The sequence below is a fragment of the Stenella coeruleoalba genome, assembly GCF_951394435.1.
Source record: "Stenella coeruleoalba genome assembly, chromosome: 7".
Lineage (NCBI taxonomy): Eukaryota > Metazoa > Chordata > Mammalia > Artiodactyla > Delphinidae > Stenella > Stenella coeruleoalba.
Genome location: NC_137153.1, coordinates 101696310 through 101720992, shown reverse-complemented (window position 1 = coordinate 101720992; position 24683 = coordinate 101696310). Strand labels below are relative to the sequence as shown.

The following is a 24683-nucleotide window of genomic DNA, read 5'->3' as shown; positions in this document are numbered from 1 at the left end:
TACTAAAGCCAAAGTAATTTTGGAGTCATCCTTGGCTCTTCTTTTTGTCTTATATCCTATATCTAATCCATCAGCACATCTTGTTGGTACTAACTGCAAAGAATATCAGAATCTGACCACTCTCTGCCTCTGCTATCACCCTGGTCACAGCTACTAATATCTGTGCCTAGGTTACTCCAATAGCCTCCAAACTGGTCTCCCTATTTCTCCTTTTGCCCTATGAGAATCTATTCTCAGCAGAGCAGCCAGAGAGATTCTTTTACAAATTTAAAAGAATCAGGCCCCTCCTCTGCTCAAAACCTTGCAAAAGCTCCTCATTTCACTCATAGAGTAAAAACCCAAGTCTTGGCAAGAACCTTACAACATCTGACCATTTCCTCATAAGCATCATCTCCTCACTTCCTACCACTCTCCCCTCACTCCAGCCACACTGGCCTTCTGCCTGCTCTTTCATCATTGCCAAGCAGGCTCACCTCAGAGGACCTTTCAAGGGCCTATGTCTTCTGTCTTCAATGCTTTTCCCTCAAATACCCCATTGACTAACACACCCCCAAGGTGAACTCCATCACCTCCTTACTTGAAGACTTCTACACTCAAATGTCACCTCAAAAAGGCTAAACCGGGCTTCCCTGGTGGCGCAGTGGTTGAGAGTCTGCCTGCCAATGCAGGGGACACGGGTTCGTGCCCCGGTCCGGGAGGATCCCACATGCCGCGGACCGGCTGGGCCTGTGAGCCATGGCCGCTGAGCCTGTGCGTCTGAAGTCTGTGCTCCGCAGCAGGAGAGGCCACAACAGTGAAAGGCCCATGTACCGGAAAAAAAAAAAAAAAAAAAAAAAAGGCTAAACCTTTCTACCCTATTTAAAATTGCAACTTATCCTCCCTAACACCTGAGCCTTCTAATCTCCCTTACCTTCTTCTACTTTTTCCATAGCATTATCACCTTCTAGCATATTACATAGTTTGTTATTCATTATGTTAAATGTCTGTTGTGTCTCTCCCAATTATACTATAAGTTCCATAATGGCACATATTCTTGTCCAGTTTGTTCTCTGATGTACCTTAAGCAACTAGAACAGAGCTTAGCACATAATAGGTGTCCAGCAAATATTTGCCGGTGAATAAAATCTCAAATTTTTAGCGTTAGACTAGGCTTCTTCTCACTTTGTTACCCCAGAATCCCAAAGACCTAAAGATTAGAGGAGTGGAGGCAAGGAAAGAAGGACAAAGTGTAAATGATGGCAACAAACTCTTTCATCTCTCGCATTGAGAGGTAAACTCTCTGAAGGTAAGGACTGCATCACATTCATCTTCGTACCCCCAGGTACCTTGTGCATAGTAGATACTTAATAAATTATCTGTTGAGTACATAATGAATAAATAGCACAGAGAACTGTGCCTGGCATATAAAAATGTTTGGAAGATGAATGAATATAAAGCGTCAAGTAACATAATAGAGGTACCAAGAGGGAAACACTATGCTCAGACTTTATCTCAGAGACCTCCCTTTCTAACTGCCTGACTCTCACTATCTATCAACTCTGGTAACAGCAATGATTAAGGCAGGGGGAGGAGGTTGAGAAAGGATGAGAGAAGGAAAAGAAGTTGAAAACAAAGAGGCACAATAAAGTGTGAGCTTTTAAACTTTTTTACTGCGATTCACAAGTAACACTTTTTATCAGCATGACTAAAAACACATAATACCTACACATATACACTCACAAACATATACCTATTTCACTTATATATGACATTTATACATGAAAAAAGTTTATGAAACAACATTGACTCTTACTATATGCAATGCTCTCTAATATTTTCTATTTTATTCAATTAGAAATAAAATGAAACAACAACAGAATTCTGGCTGCTACCTAGTAGATTTCACAATCCACTAAATTGATTTCATGCCTCACTAAATTGATTTCATGACTCACCAATGAGTCTTGACATGTAGTTTGAAAAGTATTGTAGAAGCAGTTTTTTCACTCTCATCTTTGCCTCACTGCAATGAATATCACTCTCCAGAAAATCTTAAAAGAATTCTGTCTGCTACAGTAACATAAGGGAAACGAAGAAGCAATAAATCATGGTTCTGATCCCACAGTAGGTCAGGGCATAAAGAATCTTAGTCAAACTTCAGATGGAATTTTAAAAAATTGATTCCTCCTTAAAAAATTAAAAATAGAACTACCATATGATCCAGTAATTTCACTTCTGGGTATTTACCCAAAGAAAACAAAAACACTAATTCAAAAATATATATGCACACCAATGTTCACTGCAGCATTATTGACAATAACCCAGATATGGAAGCAACCTAAATGTCCATTGATGGATAAATGGATAAAGAAGATGTGGTGATACACACACACACACACACACACAATGGAACATTACTCAGCCATTAAATAAATTAAATCTTGCCATTTGTGACATGGATGGATCTAGAGAGTATTATGCTAAGTGAAATGTCAGACAAAGACAAATATCATATGATCTCACTTATATGTGGAATCTGAAAAACAAAATAAACAAACAAAACAAAATGAAAACAGACTGATAGATACAGAGAACAAACAGGTGGTTGCCAAAGGAGAGTGGGGTGAAGGGTGGGGAAAAATACGTGAAAGGGATTAAGAGGTACAACCTCCAGTTATAAAATAAATAAGCCACAGGAATGTAATATGCAGCATAAGGAATATGGTCACTAATACTGTAATAACTTTGTATGGAGACAGATGGTTACTAGACTTATCGTGGTGAGCATTTCACAATGTATGCAAATGTCAAATCACTATGCAGTACACCTGCAACTAACATAATATTGTACATCAACTATATTTCATTTAAAATTTTTTTTTAATTCCTGGAGTTCTTATGAGAAAAGAAAGATAGTGGCTAGAGAGCTGGTTGCAACGGCTAAATTTTCCTAAGAGTTGCATTAGCAACATATCCCAGGGCTCCATAAATTCTCACCCACAGCCCCTTGTTCTCCCAGCTTCAATACCATAGACCATTAGGTCTTTCACTACTGCCTGGAGCTGAGGAAATCTCCTCACCTAGTATACAGCAGATGGGAAGAAAAAGAAATCCATCATTTGTTTCTAAGCTACAACTCTGGGTACAGTTCACACTGCTATATGTGGCAGTTCTGTTCAAGAGTACCTCTAGAGCTATCATAACTTGCAAAAATACTGAATTAAGTGTTCTTCTAACAGACAGCAGTGTTTGTTGATTCTTCCTGTGTCTGGATATTGGATCACCTTAGCTGCACTGCACTTTTTGTCTTTTCACTGCTCTATTCACCCTTAGATAACTTAAACAACGGCAACCTTGGCAGCAGGGGCAAGTGGAGCGGTCTCTGCCCCACGGGTGGGTAATACAGCAGATGTACCAGTTACTGAATCCATTTGGAGGCCTAAAGGAGAATTCTCCCTGGTCTCCTCACTGTTCAGCCTTAAGGGTAGGAAATACTTCTCTCACCTGTTGAATCACCCAGGTGAGGGCCTCAGATCCTCCATGGGCTGAGCTCTCTCCAGGAACTTCTGAGTATTAATTCTCCCTCCAATGCTCTCTATTGGCCCCATTCTGTCCTCTGGCCCAGAGGGCAATAACCTCCTTCAAGCTTCTCAGTTACTCCTCTTACAGAATCAATGTCTTGCTCATTCCTTCCATGTCCTGCCTGCCTGCCACCCCAACAACCTGCTCCACTCCGGGGAGTTGCCTGGTCATTGGAAAGGGTGGACAGCAAGGCCATAAGTTTCAACAGTCACCTTCTCAGAAACCCCCTGTACCCTCAAATAAGTGAAAAGATTCCAGTCTGCAATCTGTATGTTTCAAGGAATATAATGAAGAATATGAAGATACTTTCAAAGGGAATCCAAAATTATCATTCATTCAAAAAACACCTAAGTGACCACTGAATGGAGGGCACTGTCCTAGGAGGAGACACACCAGTTTGACCCCTAAGGAGTTTCCTTGGAAAGGGGTCACACTAATTTACATGTTGGAGTACTGATGTTAGTGCAACAAAGGTTCTGTTAAATACATAAAATGAAACAGTGATTCCCACTACATTTTCCCTTTATCATACTTTTGTGGGGTAGGATTGTCATTTAGATTTAAGAGGAAAGTAGTTAAGGTTTTTCACAGGCATTATCTATTAAATATATGAAAAAACATATAATAGATATAGTTTGTCTTTTCTTTTACTTCCTTTAAGCTGTTTTGATAGATAAGTGGAGAATAAGAACCCACAAGGACAAGCTTTCCCTTTCTGTCATTTTTACTGACTTTCCCTCATGTTTGTACAACATATTCCCTAGCCTGCACCCATCAGCTTCCATCATACACTTAACTCTAAAGCTGCATACCCAGCCATATGCAGGTTATTCTGTCACCTAAAGGGGATCTAGGCACTCTGTGGACTCAGAACTCATGTGAAAGTACAGAAAAGTTGGTTTTTCATAAAGGAAAAAGACAAAGTAGTAAGAATACCAGAAAGTAAAGAAGCATTTGCTAGGATGTGTGAGGAGAAAACAAAAGTATGAGACTCTATAGAATTTTCTGAGGTACGAAAGATAGTGATGGAAAAAAGGTTAGGGAAACGCAGATGGCTTCCTGTTGGCTTTAATGAGACTCTTCAAGTGTTCCTGGGTTCAATGTTTCTAGTACAGCAATCATGTAGTCATGCAGATCAAGTCAAAGCTAGAAGGTGACTGAAAAGCGCCTTTTATGCACAATAAAAAGTTGAACTTTTTTCCCAACAGACAGACTGAGGTTACCTTTGACAGTCTACTCACTCGCACCCCACCCCACCCAGCAAAGAGGGTCAAAGACAATAAATGAGAATCCAATAAATGGATTTTTTGTAAGTACATACCTGTTTTAGGCCACAATGCATTGACTGCAATTTCACCTTTAAATTCTTCTGCCATTCCAAGCACACACATAGACATACCATACTTAGCGATGGTGTAAGCTGAAAGAAACCACCAAGAATTTAATTAAGAAAGAAATTAATCTGTGAATTTAAATAACCAATTTCTTTCTATTACTATTCCTTCCTCGATATATTTTTTTCAGAATTATTTAATAATAATACAAAACATAATTTTAATTTACTATTTTTAAAAGAACAGTTTTTAAAGAAGTAACTGTAGTTTTATGGAAATGGTTTTTATATATATCAGGGATGAACCACTTTTACATACTTCCATCCTAATATTAGATTCAAAGAAAAAAAGACGGTAATAAACTTTCACTTCTCTTAATATTATGGGAGTAAGTTACATTATTGTTTCTTAATCTGGTTTTTTTCCTTTTCTTTTTTAAAAAAATGAAAGTGACCATTTAAAGGAAAACTACTACTAGTAAAACATAAACAAAAGGTTGCAAATTCATTTAACCTAGTCTATTAAAACAAAACTCCTTTTGGTTTTGTTCTATGGGTTCCTACTTCAACTGCCTTCCTTTCCAAATTTTACTGAATTACGTTGAAATAAGGATAAGTATCTGACACAACTATTTCAAAGGAGGCACCTATACATAAATCTTGTTATTTAGCAAACTCACCTTAAATCACTAGTTTTCTGTGAAAGGTAAAGTATTCCATGGATCGTTTTCACCAACTTTACTGAAGAATAAGTTACATACAATAAAACACACCCACTGGGACTTGAGAGAGCTTTCTAGGACAGGGATATCCATATCTCCATTTGATTACTGGTTATACAGGTATATACGTTTGTCAAAACTCATCAGACTGAACCACTAACATCTGTGCATTTTATTTAATGTAAATTATACCTCAATTTTTTAAATTAAAGATAAAAGATTAAGAATCTACTTACAAAATGCTATCAATTTCTGCATAGAAAATTTAATGTTGAACGCTATGTACAAATTGTGATTACATCATAGATATACTGGTTTAATACAAAACAAATTGACTAAACAAGCCATCCCCTCATCCTACCACCTACCACAGTGCTGTTTGAACCACAGTGGATTTAGGTTCAGCGGTGGGCTGAGATTGAGGATATGAGCAATTTTACTCTTTTTCAAATAAGGAATGCATGCTTTAGATCTGAAAGCAAAAGAAAACACAAGTCAAGTTACTAGCTTTCTAACAGCTTCATTACTTTCTTAAGTTATATTTTAAACTACTTCTACAGAGCAACTGAACTTGTTCAATAACCGGCAGGGTACTTCTGTTGGTTTTCTTTGTTGTTGTTCCCCCACTTACCTGGAATGCAGATAGGAAAAGCAACTAATATTCATCCTTTGAAGCTATGCATAATGGCCTGACAATATGATCTGCTTGATGAAAATAATCAATTCCGTGGCACAATAGACTTAAATCCAACTTAGATTATCTTCAACTACATCCTTCCAAGTCAGACAGACCTAGGTTCAAATCCTCCTTCTGCCCTTCATTGTGTAATCTGGGGCAAAATATATAGTATTCTAATTCTTAGTTTTCTCACTTGTAAATGTTGGTAATACCTGCTACTATCTAGGATTGACCAAGGGATTAAAATGAGATGATACATATGAGATACTTAGAACAGTGCATATATTAAACATGAAATAAACAACTGCTATTATTAGTATTACATATTCTGATTTTTTTCATCTTAGTAGGTATAGTATTCCTACCACACTGGAACTGTAATTTAATACATGAACTCCCAATACATAACCAAATTTAATTTGTACCAATATGCAATGCAATGTTCCTTTGCAGGCAATATTTAGTTGTTTGTTTTTTAAACCCTTTCAAAAAGGTAGATTATTTTACAAAAGACACAGGTCCAATATTAGGAAATGTTTAATTATTAAGCTATAGTATATAGCTTAATAACATATTGTAGCTTAATAATTTTAGTTTTTAGTTTTATTTCACATTCAATGACTTCTAGGACTTGAAACTAGTCCATTCTTCTTAAGTCTGTTCCTTTATTACCAATGTACAATATTCTTGTTACCATCTACAATGTCTTTTTTTTTTTTGCAATGTCTTTTTAAGTTTATAAACCAAATACAATCAATATCACTAAAGGGTTTTTGTACATATTGTTTTTCTATTACAAAGGTGCTTCACTCTTATCGGGGTCAGGTAGAGAAGGGCAAACAATATTACAGCTGTTTGTCATTAGAACAGTGAAGCTGCACGTCAAAGCATCAACAGGAAACAACCTATTCCAAGCAATAAGACCATATTTCACACTCAAGGGAAGGAGTTCATTTCATTTACATTACAAACATGAGCTTCTCTAATATATTAGACAAAACCTTTCCACCTGCACTTTGCTTGCCTAACCCTCAGCGTTACTAACCCTAATCAGGTACCTTTTCCACGGCAACATGCCCTATCTTACACATTATATTGAAAATTCTTAGCACCACGCTTAGATACTAATACCTTGAGCTTAATAAAAGAGCTAAGTTTACTAGAAACTTACTGTATGCTAGGCACTGCACTTATTAGTTATTACCTTCACATGAATTATTTTACTTAATCAGGGTTGTAAGCTCCAAGGCCTATAGGGCATTTGAGTAAATGAATAAAGTGAGCTGGGTATAAGAAAGAGCAACGGTTCAGAAATACAGTTGAGCCTTATTACTGAATTTCTATAAGCATTTAACATGATACAAACACATATAATACTGGAGATTATATATTTAATTAAAACTTAGAAATATAAATCAGGATCTGCATTCTACCTCCTGTCTTCCAGCCCTGTTTCTTTAAACCACTAGAACACAAGACACAGGCCACAGGGCCCTGGGCACCAGGGATCAGGAAGCAGCTCCAGATCCTTGCTGAAATCTCCAAATAGGTCAGTTCTTTGGGCCTTCCCCTACTCTCTCCCTGAGGATGCTTCTCAGGCTTCCCTGAGAAAACAATCTGTACTTATCTTCTGTGAATGAAATGAGTGTCACTAAATAAAAAACAAAACAAAAATTTAAATGGAAATGTCTCATTATGAATTTCTCTTTTATAATGTATGCCTTTCATAGAGAGCCAAAAACCTGACACCCTATTTTTGGTTCAAAGGTCAATGTCAGGTCTTTCAACTGGCATTGTAAAATGCCTTTAACTGGGAACAATTTTATTTAAAATTAGCTGTTAATAGGGACTTCCCTGGTGGCACAGTGGTTAAGAATCCACCTGCCAATGCAGGGGACGCGGGTTCAAGCCCTGGTCCAGGAAGATCCCACATACCACAGAGCAACTAAGCCCCTGTGCCACAACTACTGAGCCCACGTGTCGCAACTACTGAAGCCCGTGTGCCTAAAGCCTGTGCTCCACAACAAGAGAAGCCACTGCAATGAAAAGCCTGTGCACGGCAACAAAGAGTAGCCCCCGCTCACCGCAACTAGAGTAAGCGCACGCGTAGCAACGAAGACCCAATGCAGCCAAAATAAATAAATAAATAAATTTTATTTTTAAAAATAGCTGTTAATAAATATAGGAACTTTCAACAGTGAATAGAATCTTTGCTTTTGAAAAGGGTTTTAGGGCTTCCATGGTGGTGCAGTGGTTGAGAGTCCGCCTGCCGATGCAGGGGACACGGGTCTGTGCCGTGGTCCAGGAGGATCCCACATGCCGCGGAGCGGCTGGGCCCGTGAGCCATGCCCACTGAGCCCGCGTACCGAAAAAATAAAAAAAATAAAAAAGGGTTTTATTTTAGGGTATCTATTCCTGAGATATTTGTAGATCTATTACTCCAACGTACTCATATTTAGTTTTTAGTACCTTAGTGCCCTACAGCTTATGTATTCCATTTGTAGTTCTTCAACTGCACAAATAGTTTTCATTCATAAAGGTAATTTTAAAGTTAGTTCATTTTCCTATATCGGATTTTTTGGTTTTGTTTTGAACTGAACAAATCTATAAACAGGAGTGTAGTTTAGGCCATCACTTTCATTTTTGGAAAATGACCTTGTTATAGGAAAGGGGACAAATTATTCTTGACAAATGGGTTTTCCAAAGACATAATTTCACAAGGAATGAGCAATGAGGATCATATACTTGTGTTTCCATAAGTCATAATGTCAGCTAAAAAAGCCAAGTCTTTGACCCAATCTTTGCTTGGGAACTGAGTTGGGAATTTTCTCTTGGGTGGCAAAAAAGAATTGATTTCTTTCTAATCAAAAACAAAATCTCTACAACAATACACCACAACCACACAGCCCTGTCACAGAACTGACAGTCACTTTGTATTCAACATGAGTAAAGCACTGAATAGTCTGTATTTCAAACCACAGAAGTCTATTTAATTCTTAGAATTCATAACGGCCCGTTTTTAACTTTTCAGCAAGAGCTATTCCGAGTGAACAATACAATGAACAAACTTAATTTCTACACCTCTGCGAAACACTTCTACACTAGTTTAGACTTGTATAAGTTTAAAGTTAACCCTGACCATCACAGTCACACTGTCTATACCACTTTTTTTTTTTTATTTACTTTGGGCTGCATTGGGTCTTTGTTGCTACGCGCGGGCTTTCTCTAGTTGCAGCCAGCAGGGCTACTCTTCGTTGAGGTGTGCAGGCTTTGCATTGCGGTGGCTTCTCTTGTTGCAGAGCATGGGCTCTAGGCAGCCAGGCTTCAGAGTTGTAGTGCGTGGGCTCAGAAGCTGTGGCTCGCGGGCTCTAGAGCGCAGGCTCAGTAGTTGTGGTGCACGGGCTTAGTTGCTCCGCAGCATGTGGGATCTTCCAGGACCGGGGATCGAACCCGTGTCCCCTGCACTAGCAGGTGGATTTTTTTTTTAATTAATTTTTTGGCTGCATTGGGTCTTCATTGCTGTGCGCAGGCATTCTCTAGTTGCGGCAAGCACGGGTTACTCTTTGTTGCGGTGAGCGGGCTTCTCATTGCAGTGGCTTCTTTTTGTTGTGGAGTACAGGTTCTAGGCACACGGGCTGCAGTAGTTGTGGCACGCGGTCTCAGTAGTTGTGGCTCACAGGCTCTAGAGCACAGGCTCAGTAGTTGTGGCACACAGGCTTAGTTGCTCCACGGCATGTGGGATCTTCCTGGACCAGGGCTCGAACCTGTGTCCCCTGCATTGTCAGGCAGATTCTTAACCACTGCGCCCCCAGGGAAGTCCTGATTACCACTTTTGATAAACCCACATTACATTTTCTAAAACATTTCTCAATCCTCAAGTCATTTCCTGATGTTCATGTCATGAGTATCCAGTCTAAAAAACTTTAATCACATCAAAATTATCCTGACACCATAAATAAATATAACTGGGTGGGTGGAATATTTATTCCTGTGGCTTCGTCATCTATAATAGAAACGGCCACAAATGATTTAAGTTTTTCATGCATCATGCCCTTCTAACCCTTAATTCAGCAGGAATAGTATTCCTGGTTAGGTTTATATTTTTAAACACTTATTTAAATGAGTGTTTACATTCAATCAAAATTCTTTCACAAAGTTACCAGCTGTAAAATATTTTGATGCCCAGATAATTTCTTCTTGTAACACATAACTGCATCACACAGCAGCATTGCTTATTTTATTTGAAAGTAAACACAAACCTATTGAAATGTTAGTCCTCTTTCTAGTTCATTAAGTTTTTCACCATAATCTTTTCAATATGCTTGCCACAGATCTTACTACGGTTTAATTCTCTATGGTTTCCATTCAGGAGGAATATAGGTTACACACCGAATTTATAGAAATATGCCCCACATCTACAAAGAAGCAAGCTCTCAACCATTTTACTTGCACATATGGCCCTCTCGGCATATGTCTCATTTTCCCACTTCAGATAGAGACATGGGTATGAGAAATATTTTACTTTCTCCTTTAATAGAAGAAGGAAAAGTGCAAGCACAATGATAAGTGGCAACTTTTTAGCCTGCCCTCAGCATCCAGAGACAATGGTGCCCAGTCCCCATCTGATAACGCAGTTGATACTCTGCCACTGGGCTATGGTAGCTAACTGTTGCCACGTGGGAACGCTGTCTCTATGTGGCCAGTGTTTCAAGAAAGCCAGAAATCGGGATTTTTGTGTAAATCTCCTGATTTTTTTCATGTAGGCAGCTAATGAAATTATGAATATAGGTAACTAATAAAAACAAAATGTTTAACACTGTCAGAGCCAAGTTTTGCTGATCCAAAAACACACATCCAAGGGCAAAGTTCAAAATTAAAGACAAATTTTACATTTAACCCTTATTACCAATCTTATGACATACTTCTCTATTATCCCCATTTTACAAATGAGAAAACAGACTCTGCAAGAGCTTAAGTTACTTGTACAAGCTCATGAAGATAGTGAGTCATGAAGGGTGGGGGTGAAATTTGAATCCTCAAAGGAGTCTGCCTCCAAAGCCCAAGTTCCTAACCACCTGTTCTATGCAAACATGTAAGGCAGATACACACAAGTACATATAAGGCAGATAAGAAAGTTCTGTGCTGATCTTCCCTTATATCCACATGAAAAATGGTAGAACCCGAAGGTAAATAAACAGATAAACAAATGGACAAACAAACAAGAGTGGACTAGGTCTGACCAATGCAGAACACAACAGGACTACATTTGCTCTCATTCTATATTTGATATTTTCCCTGACACTGCCTAAGATAGCATTAGCCTTTTTCAATTACATTAAAATGGGATTCATAATGAGCTTCTTGTTATTTACATAACTAAAACTCCAGTGTTTTTCAGAGGAAGAGACTACTGCAGGTTTGCCAGAAGACTTGGTATGCATATATATATGTATTTACTCATGCAAATGTTTGAAAATGTTTGAGCTTTACTTTAGTCTTTATTAGAATCACAGAGAAAAGGCACTCTGAATAAAACTATTTAAAATACTACCTACTGACTTGGAGCACTTTTAGGCCTTTATAAGGGTTGACTAGATTTTAAACTGTATTCCTAACCTATTCAAATCTGTTTACAACTAGTTCTCTGACAAAACACTGCAACACTCTCTCCCACAGGTCTTTAACTTACGTAAGATAGGTGCCTCTGGTGTTGATGTTCATCATCAAATCCACTTTCTTTGTAGGTGTTTCCAATGTGTTGGTCAAGCTAATAGCACTGGCATTATTCACCAGAATATCAATTCCTGTATTCAAATAATCAACTTCTTAGTAATGTAATTTAGACTTTATAACAAAAAGAAATAAAAAACATTCACTCTATATAGTTGAAGTCCGAGTTCACAAATACTTCTTTTAGATAATATGACTGACGAATACACCAATGCAAGACTCAGTAGGTATGTCAAAACAGCACCCAAATGATTTTCACTGGCACATGGAGACCATAACCAGGGCTCCCCAGGAAACTGCAAGGAAGCTTAGTCCTTAGTGGTTTGTAGCTCCCGTCCTTATCTGTTCTCTTACTTCCTGGTCTTCCCTCCTTGTCTCCAAGAACCTTAGGTCAATTTCCTTAAAGTTTCCCACCCCCCCCCATCATCTTTCCAAGGCCTGTCTCCCTTCCAAGCACACCGGTCTCCCTCCTCTCAAAGGCCCTTACTTAAATGGAAGAGCTCCTTTCTGGTCTTGGGAACTGGGAAAAGAGAAATGACCTAGAGTTTAAATTCCAGGCAAATCATGAAAATAGATCAGGTTTGTTTTGGTAACTTATACACAAAATAAATTTAGAGTAATGATTATTTCTGCATATTCTATCCAGTCCTTATCCATATGTAACATTTATGGTTACAAGCTTAAATAATGTTAAATGAAAATGGTAAAATACAAAAGCATCTCAAACACATTTCTGCATTTCTACATGGCCTTCATAATTCTTTTCCTTTAAATTGAAGTACAGCTGATTTACAATGTTGTGTTAATTTCTGCTGTACAGCAAAGTGACTCAGTTATAGATATATATACATTCTTTTTTATATTCTTTTCCATTATAGTTTATTTCAGGATACTGAATATAGTTCCCTGTGCGATACAGTTGGACCTTGTTGTTTATGCATTCTATTCAATATATGTAATAGCTTGCATCTACTAATCCCAAACTCCCCATCTATCCCTCCCCCATCCCCCTCCCCCTTGGCAACCACAGGTCTGTTCTCTATGTCTGTGAGTCTGTTTCTGTTTCATAGATAAGTTCATTTGTGTCATATTTTAGACTCCACATATAAGTAATATCATATGGTATTTGTCTCTTTCTGACTTATTTCACTTAGTATGATCATCTCTAGCTGCATCCATTCTTTCTAAAGAGCATTTAATATTCTATCAAATAGATATATGACAATTTCTACTGCTGGGGTTAGACTGTTGCCTTAAACGTCTTTTATTATCTTAACTTTGCTTTGTCCCTCTCTCACAATATGTGGAAAATGGTTTAAATAAGGTTATTATACTTACAACATATTAGTCATAAGCTCCCTTTCTTCATTTATAGTAACATTATAAAATTTTGATCACGTCCTCATTCCTCATTCCTCAATTTCCATATTCTTTAGCACAGAGTTAGCGCTACTAATGTTTTCTTAAAACGTGTCCTTAGAATAACTTTGGATTCAACTATATTACATTTTATATCTTCGTTATAACAAAACTCAAACTCAAGTAAATCACCTGTATATATTGGACAAGTTTCACGTCCTGTGACTACCAGCTTTCCAGAATAAACAAAATGATGATGGTTTGCCTTCATAAGTGGCAAAGACCAGTGAGAGGAATTTTTAAATCCACGACATGCTTCTCAATTCACAAAACTAGATATTGCTCAATCTCATCACTAAGACATAATCACTGAGGGGCTACTCTGTATAAGGCATGCTGCTAGGGCCTAAGAGACAAGGAAGATAATATTCACTAAAGAAAAAGCCAGGTGGGAGCAAAGCAAATTGAGTGTGGGTCTGGGTGAGATGCTGGACTGATGGGTGTGCAAACCACCTGTGTAGAATTACCCTAATTAAGGAGATGAAGCTAATGAGGGTTGATCCAATCAATGGATTCCTTGGGCAAATCCAACCTTTATTGACTTCATCACTCACTATGTGATAATAAGTGACAGCTATGTTAGCAGAGCAAACATCTGGGCCCAAAAGCAAAAGAAAGTAGATGAGTAATGAAGATATACTGACTGGGAAAACTCTATTTGACTTGCCAGTGATAAAGAGAAAAAAAACTGGGTCCAATTAAGAGATATCTTAAAATTTCTGAACTCAGATGGGCCAAATTAAAATGGATCAGGGAATGATGGTGGGAAATGATAAAGAAAAGGCATATATGTATGCTTGCTGCAGAAGAAAAAGGTGGCAGGAAAGATTACATCTGTGGTTTATGAAATAGCATAATTTACTCAAGGCCTGAAACACTCTGAAGATGAGGGAAGGCAAGGTGATAGGGAGTACCATGTGGCAGAGGCCCCCCAGGGCACAGGTCAGAAAGCACCACCCACTGTGCAGGACTTTGTTAGGGATAATTCCCCAGCAGAGAGAAATATCAGGGCAAAGGTAGAGTGTTCCCTAAAAGGCAGACTTCAAAGGCCTACAAAACTCCAAACCAGACCATATCAGTAGCAACCACAGTATGGAACTAAAACCAAACGAGCAAAATACAAAGACTTGGGAGATCTGTGGAAAAAAAACACAGAGGAAAAAAAGAGCAGGCTATGAATCATCTCATAAATGTGGCAGCCATCCTGATTAGGAGACAGCAGAAGCTGAGATGCTGAACAGAGCTCACCGAAGAATTAAGAATTAAGATTCTGCATTGTTATGCCAGAAAAGCAGAAGTTAATGGGCAAATGGAAAGCAAAACACTTTAAATACATCAAAGTGGATCCTAAGGAGGAGGGAAGGAAATGTTAGGATAGATTCCAAAATAAAGGTAACTCCACCACCAATTTGTAAATTTAGCAAGAAGATAGAAAGGTTTCAGGGCTTCCCTGGTGGCGCAGTGGTTAAGAATCCGCCTGTCAGTGCAGGGGACACGGGTTTGAACCCTGGTCCAGGAAGATCCCACATGCCGTGGAGCAACTAAGCCCATGCGCCACAACTACTGAGCCTGCACTCTAGAGCCCGCGAGCCACAGCTACTGAGACCGCATGCCACAACTACTAAAGCCCGCGTGCCTAGAGCCCGTGCTCCACAACAAGAGAAACCACGGCAATGAGAAGCCCAGGCACTACAACAAAGAGTAGCCCCTGCTCGCTGCAAATAAAGAAAGTCCACACACAGCTAAGACCCAACGCAGACAAAAATAAAATTAATTAATTTTTTAAAAAAAGAAGTGTTTCAGATGCCCATCTCAACAACAGGTAGCAAAATACATTGGGAGATTTTTTTCCCCAAAGATATGAAAAGCATACCTTCTTAATTGAAGATTTCTAGCAACTGAGCTAAGTTCTAGGACATGAAGCCCAAATCAATAATATGGATCCACTGACTTCTAAAGAAACAAAAACCAAGATTTGCTTTTGTCCTTACCGTTTTCTCTGTCTACTCCTGGAAAAGGACATCACGTGATAGACAAAGTTGAATTAATCCAACATTGAAGATGCTGAAGGAATGATACCAGGTTCAATGGAAGACAATCTAAGCTACAGTGGCTAAAAAAATGCAGACCATCCATGCACCTGAGTGAACCTCCTTGGCTGGGACAAAATAGAGTTAGAAAATTGGAGAGGAGATATTTCTGGGTCTTAATTCTTCCAAGAAAAAGATTTCAGTGTGGCTCTTTAAATTCTGTGGCAACAGTAGGAGAAGAAATCAATTTGTGAGACTTCAGTTTATTCTGGAGGATCCCAACTCTGGAAAGTGGAGCTGCTTCACATTTTGACACTCAGGAACAAATTTTTGGACTATGATGTCATTAGTACGTAATGTGTAACTCTTTCTGGTGAACCAGATTAGACAATGCAGCTAGAATTCAAGACGGGAAGTTAAAAGGTGGGTGAAAACTATTATATGTAAGATGGATAAACAACAAGGTCCTACTGTATAGCACAGGAAACTATAGTCAATATCCTGTGATAAACCACAATGGAAAAGAATATTAAAAAAAAGAATGTATACATGTGTATAACTCAGTCACTTTGCTGGACAGCAGAGATTGGCACAACTTTGTAAATCAACTATACTTCAATTAAGAAAAATAAAATTTTAAAAATACAAATGAAAATAAAAGGGGAGACTTCCCTGTTGGCACAGCGGTTAAGAATCCGCCTGCCAATGCAGGGGACACGGGTTCGAACCCTGGCCCAGGAAGACCCCACATGCCGTGAAGCAGCTAAGCTTGTGCACCACAACTACCGAGCCTGTGCTCTAGAGCCCGTGAGCCATAACTACTGAATCCCGCATGCTGTAGGGCGCAACTACTGAGTCCATGTGCTGCAACTACTGAAACCCACATGCCTAGAGCCTGTGCTCTGCAACAAGAGAAGCCACTTCAATGAGAAGCCCGTGCACCACAACAAAGAGTAGTGCCCCCGCTCGCCGCAACTAGAGAAAGCCTGCGTGCAGCAACGAACACCCAACACAGTCAAAAAATAAAAATTTTTTTTATAAGTTTAAAATAATTAAATTAAAAAAATAATAAATGGGGGGGTGAATTGGGGGCCTATATAGTATGGTCTTGAGTATCTTTAACTAATGTCCATCTTGACTCATTTCAGAGGTTTCTTGGGACAATACCAGACAACAGCTGAACTGCTGATGTTCTCTAACAGAACTACAGGACAGAAATAAAGATCGAGAAAGGGCTCAGACAAAGCTGGTAGCAGCTCTCCCTAATATTCTGATGATTTCATTCTCCAAGAAGGATAAACTTGCCCTCAGTTGAAAAACCCAATGGATCAACAGAAAGAACTAAAACTGGATGAATACAGAGAAAGGAAAAGCTCCAGTCTTCCACCCTCACCCACCTTATCCCTTAATTCCTCCCTAAAAATGAATGGCTAAACTAATTAGGTTAAGTCCTAATTGGCACTAATTGCTCACTTTCACTAGTAGGTGAAGTCATTTTAGATAAAAGGTTCTGCACATGAATGTGGCATCCTTCCTTCCTCTTTCATATTTGCAGCCCGATCAGTAAGAAAAAAAAAAAAAATACCCAGTAATTTTGCATTCTCTCTCCTCTTCTCTCATGGGCATTCACATTACTTTGGGAAAGGCTGCCAATCAGGAGTAAGATTTTGGATTTAAAAGAAGAGGCCCCATTTGAGCCAAAGCTTTGTGCTCCAGTCCTGAATAACACAGCACTCCACACTGGGAGTTATAAGCACGAGCCTTGCTAACAATAAAGCATTAACCTTGTTTCCCATTGGGCAATATCCTTTGTATGTACATACAGTCTCTGGAATATTATAGGGAGAGAGTGGTAATAGGGCAGGATCTGGACATGGCTACGTGCCTTGCTATAATGCCATCAAAGTCTCAGTTCAACTCCCAACACTTGCCTTCTAGCAGCTTATGAACCAATTGGGGACAAAAAAGAAATACTAAGATCTGAAGTCGTACAAGATGAGGATCAAAGGAATGTTTTGGGAATTCAGAGAAAGAAAAATGTACACTTCTGATTGGTTGGCATAGTCAGGAAACTGGCTTCGTGAAGGAGATGAGATTAAAGCACAAAAAGGTAGGATTTCAAAAGACAAAGAAGGGAACACTTCAGGAATGATCAGAGGTGGAGGAGTGGGCACTGGAGGAGCCTCAGGAATAGGAACAGCAAAAGCTGAGAGACAAAAAAAATTAAAGGTAAGGAAATGGATGTAAACAATTTTGGCTGAAGTAGGGAGTTTACATAGGGGTGTAGAAGAAAGATGAAACCAAAACAAGTCTGTTAACACCAGAATGTGAAAGATCTTGAATGTCAATAGGTTATCTGCACTTTATTCAATAAATATTAAAAAGTCATCAAATGATGGTTACATAAACTGGGGAGAGACAAGTGGATGGGATCTGGGGAACCACTTGGCTTGATGTATGTTATTGTCAAGGTCTTAACTTTATTTTGGATGGTAAATTTGTTATACTATCCAAAATGATTTTTAGGGGAATCGGGAAGATGGCGGAAGAGTAAGACACGGAGATCACCTTCCTCCCCACAGATACACCAGAAATACATCCACACGTGGAACAACTCCTACAGAACACCTACTGAATGCTGGCAGAAGACCTCAGACCTCCCAAAAGGCAAGAAACTCCCCACGCACCTGGGTAGGGCAAAAGAAAAAAGAATAAACAGAGACAAAAGAATAGGGACGGGACCTGCACCAGTGGGAGGGAGCTGTGAAGGAGGAAAAGTTTCCACACACTAGGAAGCCCCTTCGCGGGCGGAGACTGCGGGTGGCAGAGGGGGAAAGCTTCGGAGCCGTGGAGGAGAACACAGCAACAGGGGTGCGGAGGGCAAAGTGGAGAGATTACCGCACAGAGGATCAGGGCCGACCGGCACTCACCAGCCCGAGAGGCTTGTCGGCTCTCCGGGCGGGGCAGGTGGGGCTGGGAGCTGAGGCTCGGGCTTCGGTAGGAGCGCAAGGAGAGGACTGGGGTTGGCGGCGTGAACACAGCCTGCAGGGGGTTAGTGCGCCACGGCTAGCCGGGAGGGAGTCCGGGAAAAGTCTGGACCTGCCGAAGAGGCAAGAGACTTTTTCGTCCCTCTTTGTTTCCTGGTGCGCGAGGAGAGGGGATTAAGAGCGCTGCTTAAAGGAGCTCCAGAGATGGAGGCGAGCCGCGGCTAACGGCACAGACCCCAGAGATGGACATTAAGACGCTAAGGCTTTTGCTGCCGCCACCAAGAAGCCTGTGTGCAAGCACAGGTCACTATCCACACCTCCCTTCCGGGGAGCCTGTAAAGCCCGCCACTACCAGGGTCCCGGGATCCAGGGACAACTTCCCCGGGAGAACGCACGGCGCGCCTCAGGCTGGTGCAACATCGCGCTGGCCTCTGCCGCCGCAGGTTCGCCCCGCATTCGCACCCCTCCCTCCCCCCAAACTGAGTTAGCCAGAGCCCCCAGAGCAGCTGCTCCTTTAACCCCATCCTGTCTGAGCAAAGAACAGATGCCCTCCGGCGACCTACACGCAGAGGCGGGGCCAAATCCAAAGCTGAGCCCAGGGAGCTGTGCAAACAAAGAAGAGAAAGGGAAATCTCTCCCAGAGCCTCAGAAGCATCGGATTAAAGCTCCACAATCAACTTGATATACCCTGCATCTGTGGAATACATGAATAGACAACGAATCATCCCAAATTGAGGAGGTGGACGTTGAGAGAACAATTTATTTTTCCCCTTTTCCTCTCTTTGTGAGTGTGTATGTGTATGCTTCTGTGTGAGATTTTGTCTGTACAGCTTTGCTTTCACCATTTGTCCTAGGGTTCTATCCATCCGTTTTGGTTTTTTTTTCTTTAAAAAATTTTTTTTCTCTTAATAATTATTTTTTATTTTAATAACTTTATGTTATTTTATTTTATTCTATTCCTTCCTTCCTTGTTCCCATTCTCTTTCTTCTTCCTTCCTCTCTCTCTCTCTCTCTTTCTTTCTTTCTTTCTTCTTCTTCTCCCTTTTATTCTGAGCCGTGTGGATCAAAGGCTCTTGGTGCTGCAGCCAGGAGTCAGTGCTGTGCCTCTGAGGTGGGAGAGCCAACTTCAGGACACTGGTCCACAAGACACCTCCCATCTCCACATAATATCAAATGGCAAAAAACTCCCAGAGATCTCCATCTCAACACCAGCACCCAGCTTCACTCAACAAACAGCAAGCTACAGTGCTGGATACCCTATGCCAAACAACTAGCAAGAGAGGAACACAACCCCACCCATTAGCAGAGAGGCTGCCTAAAATCATAGTAAGTCCACAGACACCCCAAAACACACCACCAGACGTGGACCTGCCCACCAGAAAGACAAGATCCAGCCTCATCCACCAGAACACAGGCACTAGTCCCCTCCAATAGGAAGCCTACACAACCCACTGAACTAACTATAGCCACTGGGGACAGACACCAAAAACAACGGGAACTACGAACCTGCAGCCTGCAAAAAGGAGACCCCAAACACAGTAAGATAAGCAAAATGAGAAGACAGAAAAACACACAGCAGATGAAGGAGCAAGATAAAAACCCACCAGACCTAACAAATGAAGAGGAAATAGGCAGTCTACCTGAAAAAGAATTCAGAATAATGATAGTAAAGATGATCCAAAATCTTGGAAATAGAATAGACAAAATGCAAGAAACATTTAACAAGGACCTAGAAGAACTAAAGATGAAACAAGCAACAATGAACAACACAATAAATGAAATTAAAAATACTCTAGATGGGATCAATAGCAGAATAACTGAGGCAGAAGAACGGATAAGTGACCTGGAGGATAAAATAGTGGAAATAACTACTGCAGAGCAGAATAAAGAAAAAGAATGAAACGAACTGAGGACAGTCTCAGAGACCTCTGGGACAACAATAAATGCACCAACATTTGAATTATACGGGTTCCAGAAGAAGAAGAGAAAAAGAAAGGGACTGAGAAAATATTTGGAGAGATTATAGTTGAAAACTTCCCTAATATGGGAAAGGAAATAGTTAATCAAGTACCGGAAGCACAGAGAGTCCCATACAGGTTAAATCCAAGGAGAAACACGCCAGGACACATATTAATCAAACTGTCAAAAGTAAATACAAAGAAAACATATTAAAAGCAGCAAGGGAAAAACGACAAATAACACACAAAGGAATCCCCATAAGGTTAACAGCTGATCTTTCAGCAGAAACTCTGCAAGCCAGAAGGGACTGGCAGGACATATTTAAAGTGATGAAGGAGAAAAACCTGCAACCAAGATTACTCTACCCAGCAAGGTTCTCGTTCAGATTTGATGGACAAATTAAACCTTTACAGACAAGCAAAAGCTGAGAGAGTTCAGCACCACCAAACCAACTTTACAACAAATGCTAAAGGAACTTGTCTAGGCAAGAAACACAAGAGAAGGAAAAGACCTACAATAACAAATCCAAACCAATTAAGAAAATGGGAATAGGAACATACATATCGATAATTACCTTAAATGTTAATGGATTAAATGCTCCCATCAAAAGACACAGATTGGCTGAATGGATACAAAAACAAGACCCATATATATGCTGTCTACAAGAGACCCACTTCAGACCTAGAGACACATACAGACTAAAGTAAGGGGATGGAAAAAGATATTCCATGCAAATGGAAACCAAAAGAAAGCTGGAGTAGCAATTCTCATATCAGACAAAATAGACTTTAAAATAAAGACTATTAGAAGAGACAAAGAAGGACGTTACATAATGATCAAGGGATCGATCCAAGAAGAAGATTTAACAATTGTAAATATTTATGCACCCAACATAGGAGCACCTCAATACAGAAGGCAAATACTAACAGCCATAAAAGGGGAAATCAACAGTAGCATATTCATAGTAGGGGACTTTAACACCCCACTTTCACCAATGGACAGATCATCCAAAATGAAAATAAATAAGGAAACACAAGCTTTAAATAATACAAAAACAAGATTGACTTAATTGATATTTATAGGACATTCCATTCAAAAACAACAGAATACACATTTTTCTCAAGTGCTCATGGAACATTCTCCAGGATAGATCATATCTTGGGTCACAAATCAAGCCTTGGTAAATTTAAGAAAATTGAAACTGTATCAGTATCTTTTCCCATCACAATGCTATGAGACTAGATATCAATTACAGGAAAAGATCTGTAAAAAATACAAACACATGGAGGCTAAACAATACACTACTTAATAACGAAGTGATCACAGAAGAAATCAGAGGAAATCAAAAAATACCTAGAAACAAATGACAATGGAGACACGATGACCCAAAACCTATGGGATGCAGCAAAAGCAGTTCTCAGAGGGAAGTTTATAGCAATACAATTTTACCTCAAGAAACAGGAAACATCTCGAATAAACAACCTAAACTTGCACCTAAAGCAATTAGAGAAAGAAGAACAAAAAAACCCCAAAGTTAGCAGAAGGAAAGAAATCATAAAGATCAGATCAGAAATAAATGAAAAAGAAATGAAGGAAACGATAGCACAGATCAATAAAACTAAAGCTGGTTCTTTGAGAGGATAAACAAAATTGATAAACCATTAGCCAGACTCATCAAGACAAAAAGGGAGAAGACTCTAATCAATAGAATTAAAAATGAAAAAGGAGAAGTAAGAACTGACACTGCAGAAATACAAAAGATCATGAGAGATTACTACAAGCAACTCTATGCCAATAAAATGGACAACCTGGAAGAAATGGACAAATTTTTAGAAATGCAAAACCTGCCAAGACTGAATCAGGAAGAAATAGAAAATATGAACAGACCAATCACAGGCACTGAAATTGAGACTGGGATTAAAAATCTTCCAACAAACAAAAGCCCAGGACCAGATGGCATCACAGGCAAATTCTATCAAACATTTAGAGAAGAGCTAACACCTATCCTCTTCAAACTCTTCCAAAATATAGCAGAGGGAGGAACACTCCTAAACTCATTCTACGAGGCCACCATCACCCTGATACCAAAACCAGATAAGGATGCCACAAAGAAAGCAAATTACAGGACAATATCACTGATGAACATAGATGCAAAACTCCTCAACAAAATACTAGCAAACAGAATCCAACAGCACATTAAAAGAATCATACACCAGGATCAAGTGGGGTTTATTCCAGGAATGCAAGGATTCTTGAATATACGCAAATCAATCAACGTGATACACCATATTAACAAATTGAAGGAAAAAACCATATGATCATCTCAACAGATGCAGAGAAAGCTTTTGACAAAATTCAGCACCCTTTTATTATAAAAACCCTGCAGAAGGTAGGCATAGAGGGAACTTTCCTCAACATAATAAAGGCCATATATGACAAACCCACAGCCAACATTGTCCTCAATGGTGAAAAACTGAAAGCATTTCCACTAAGATCAGGAACAAGACAAGGTTGCCCACTCTCACCACTCTTATTCAACATAGTTTTGGAAGTTTTAGCCACAGCAATCAGAGAAGAAAAGGAAATAAAAGGAATCCAAATCAGAAAAGAAGAAGTAAAGCTGTCACTGTTTGCAGATGACATGATACCATATATAGAGAATCCTAAAGATGCTACCAGAAAACTACTAGAGCTAATCAATGAATCTGGTAAAGTAGCAGGATACAAAAGTAATGCACAGAAATCTCTGGCATTCCTATACACTAATGATGAAAAATCTGAAAGTGAAATCAAGAAAACACTCCCATTTACCACTGCAACAAAACGAATAAAATATCTAGGAATAAACCTACCTAAGGAGACAAAAGATCTGTATGCAGAAAATTATAAGACACTGACGAAAGAAATTAAAGATGATACAAATAGATGGAGAGATATGCCATGTTCTTGGACTGGAAGAATCAACATTGTGAAAATGACTCTACTACCCAAAGCAATGTACAGATTCAATGCAATCCCTATCAAACTACCACTGGCATTTTTCACAGAACTAGAACAAAAGATTTCACAATTTGTATAGAAACACAAAAGACCCCAAATAGCCAAAGCAATCTTGAGAAAGAAAAACGGAGCTGGAGGAATCAGGCTCCTGGACTTCAGACTATACTACAAAGCTAGAGTAATCAAGACAGTATGGTACTGGCACAAAAACAGAAAGATAGATCAATGGAACAGGATAGAAAGCCCAGAGATAAACCCACACACATATGGTCACCTTATCTTTGATAAAGGAGGTAGGAATGTACAGTGGAGAAAGGACAGCCTCTTCAATAAGTGGTGCTGGGAAAACTGGACAAGTACATGTAAAAGTATGAGATTAGATCACTCCCTAACACCATACACAAAAATAAGCTCAAGATGGATTAAAGACCTAAATGTAAGGCCAGACACTATCAAACTCTTAGAGGAAAACATAGGCAGAACACTCTATGACATAAATCACAGCAAGATCCTTTTTGACCCACCTCCCAGAGAAACGGAAATAAAAGCAAAAATAAACAAATAGGACCTAATGAAACTTCAAAGCTTTTGCACAGCAAAGGAAACCATAAACAAGACCAAAAGACAACCCTCAGAATGGGAGAAAATATTTGCAAATGAAGCAACTGACAAAGGATTAATTTCCAAAATTTACAAGCAGCTCATGCAGCTCAATAACAAAAAAACAAACAACCCAATCCAAAAATGGGCAGAAGACCTAGACATTTCTCCAAAGAAGATATACAGATTGCCAACAAACACATGAAAGAATGCTCAACATCATTAATCATTAGAGAAATGCAAATCAAAACTACAATGAGATACCATCTCACACCAGTCAGAATGGCCATCATCAAAAAATCTAGAAACAATAAATGCTGGAGAGGGTATGGAGAAAATGGAACACTCTTGCACTGTTGGTGGGAATGTGCACTGGTACAGCCACTATGGAGAACAGTAGGGAGGTTCCTTAAAAAACTACAAATAGAACTACCATATGACCCAGCAATCCCACTACTGGGCATATACCCTGAGGAAACCATAATTCAAAAAGAGTCATGTACCAAAATGTTCATTGCAGCACTATTTACAATAGCCCGGAGATGGAAACAACCTAAGAGCCCATCATCGGATGAATGGATAAAGAAGATGTGGCACATATATACAATGGAATATTACTCAGCCATAACAAGAAACGAAATTGAGCTGTTTGTAATGAGGTGG

General features: G+C 39.4%; 1 protein-coding gene across 2 annotated transcripts in view; it reads right to left on the bottom strand.

Annotated features, from left to right (window-relative positions):
* Positions 1 to 24683, bottom strand: part of HSDL2 (hydroxysteroid dehydrogenase like 2) — a 124583-nt gene that overhangs the window by 50383 nt on the left and 49517 nt on the right. The window contains exons 5-8 of one of the 2 annotated variants that reach the window (XM_079928034.1): positions 11985 to 12099; positions 5985 to 6088; positions 4883 to 4981; positions 1935 to 2030 (exon numbers count right to left, since the gene is read on the bottom strand). In XM_079928034.1, the coding sequence (XP_079784160.1) occupies positions 1935 to 2030; positions 4883 to 4981; positions 5985 to 6088; positions 11985 to 12099 (414 nt within the window). The remainder of the gene's footprint in view (positions 1 to 1934; positions 2031 to 4882; positions 4982 to 5984; positions 6089 to 11984; positions 12100 to 24683) is intronic. The other variant, XM_079928035.1, reaches the window with a different exon arrangement.